Below are 1,615 nucleotides of genomic sequence, written 5' to 3'. Positions count from 1 at the left end.
CGAGCCGAGAAAGAGTCGGCCGTGAAAAATGCCAACGACGAGAGATTCTTGGAGATTGCGTCGCTCACTAATTCCGTCACTCAATGCCAGAAACGTATCCAAGAATTGGAGGAGAGCTTGGACACGGCGCGTAGCGATCAGAAGAGAATGGTGAAGGAGGCGACTGAAAAGCTGCAGATGGAGTACAAGAGCGAGTTGCAGTCGATCAGGAGCCGGTTCAAGCTGATGACTGCTTCCACGACCATGGAGAGCAGCCCGAGCGACAGCACCGATAAGATCGAAGTGAGCAACGTTCTCGAAATTTGTTCCCCATTTCACGTCGAAACTCTCCCGAAATTGAAAACGTTCCCTCGTTTCTTTCTCTTTCCTCTTCTTTTTCAGAGACCAGACTTCATCGAGTTGGCCGGTCACGTGTTGGCCTCGGCGTCGCAAGAAGCCATGAAGCAGGAGAAGCCGGTCGCGATACGGAGCATCGAGGACGAGCGCACGGATTGCGTGGCGAAATTGGTTCACGATCTACGCTTGGCCACGCAGGTGATCGAGGAGAAGGACAGAGAGATGGAGATGTTCAGGAGAAGGGAGGTAGCGTTGACGGACGAGTGCAAGCGTTACAAGAGCACGATCAGGCGTTTGACCGAGTCGGAGAATTTTAAGAGCGAGCCTGGTTTGCACAAGGAGAGCAGCGACGAGCAACTGGAGATGAGCCAGAGTAGCTTGGAGGAGGTGGCGAAGAACTTGGAAACGGAGAAGGACGAGGTGGAGGTGTCCGAGTCGAAGAAGGTGCGGCTGGAGGCGAGCAACGACGACCCGACCTGCCTCTCGAGAAGACTCGAGATGCTCGAGAACGAGAACAAGAGATTGAGCGCCGAATTGCAGTCGCTTCGCGAGAGCAAAGAGTCGGCCGAGGCGAAGATAGAGGCCCTAGAGGCGGACAAGGTCCGGCTCGAGATCGAGCTGGTGAAGGAACGTCCAAGGAACTTCGCCGCCCCCGACTCCTCGTCCTCGTCGGAGTGCCGCGAGAAGGACATGAACGCCTCTGTGGCGGTGGTTTCCGAGTCGAGCGCGCGCAGGGACGCGGCGACCAGCCCCAAACCGCAGCGTCGTTGCGGTTGCACAACGTGCTTGACGCACGTCCAGAAGAAAATGCAGAAAACCGCTACGAAGCTTATGGAGATGGGCCATATCACCGTGACAAGCTGCGATCCCGGTGATAACGTGTTGATGTTCTGGGATCCCACCCACGGTACGTACACGTTGTACCAGGAGTCAACCACGCTCTACTTCCTCAACACGGATTCCTCTTCCGAATTGGATCTGGGCTCGAATCCCGACGAGTCGAAGAATACTCAGAGCATCGTCGAGGTTGTGGATAAACAGTACTGTCACGCTAGAAAGGTAAAATTACTTTTACTCATTCGTGATGCATTTAAATACAAATCCAATCGTCCATGATTATTACTAAAACGAGTAAATCATTTGTTCACGTTTCAGTCAGAGAATCGATATCGCGTACGACGCGGTACCAAATTCTATCGTGTGGTCGTGAAACCTGTGAGCAACAGTGCAGCTATGTTGGCGAGCGTTCAGCAAGAATAGAATAGGAAAAATGATAAAT

General features: G+C 53.1%; 1 protein-coding gene across 1 annotated transcript in view; it reads left to right on the top strand.

The window, feature by feature from the left end:
* Positions 1 to 1,607, top strand: part of LOC102680516 (RB1-inducible coiled-coil protein 1) — a 44,263-nt gene extending 42,656 nt beyond the window's left edge. Inside the window, exons 9-11 of the mRNA XM_006614040.2 lie at positions 1 to 282; positions 382 to 1,395; positions 1,492 to 1,607. The exon at positions 1 to 282 is cut by the window's left edge and continues 471 nt beyond it. Of these exons, the coding sequence (XP_006614103.1) occupies positions 1 to 282; positions 382 to 1,395; positions 1,492 to 1,596 (1,401 nt within the window). The 3' untranslated portion in view covers positions 1,597 to 1,607. The remainder of the gene's footprint in view (positions 283 to 381; positions 1,396 to 1,491) is intronic.
* Positions 1,608 to 1,615: the final 8 nt, after the last annotated feature.

The sequence above is a fragment of the Apis dorsata genome, unplaced genomic scaffold (assembly GCF_000469605.1).
Source record: "Apis dorsata unplaced genomic scaffold, Apis dorsata 1.3 scaffold_169, whole genome shotgun sequence".
Lineage (NCBI taxonomy): Eukaryota > Metazoa > Arthropoda > Insecta > Hymenoptera > Apidae > Apis > Apis dorsata.
This window is presented reverse-complemented; position numbering and strand designations above follow the sequence as displayed.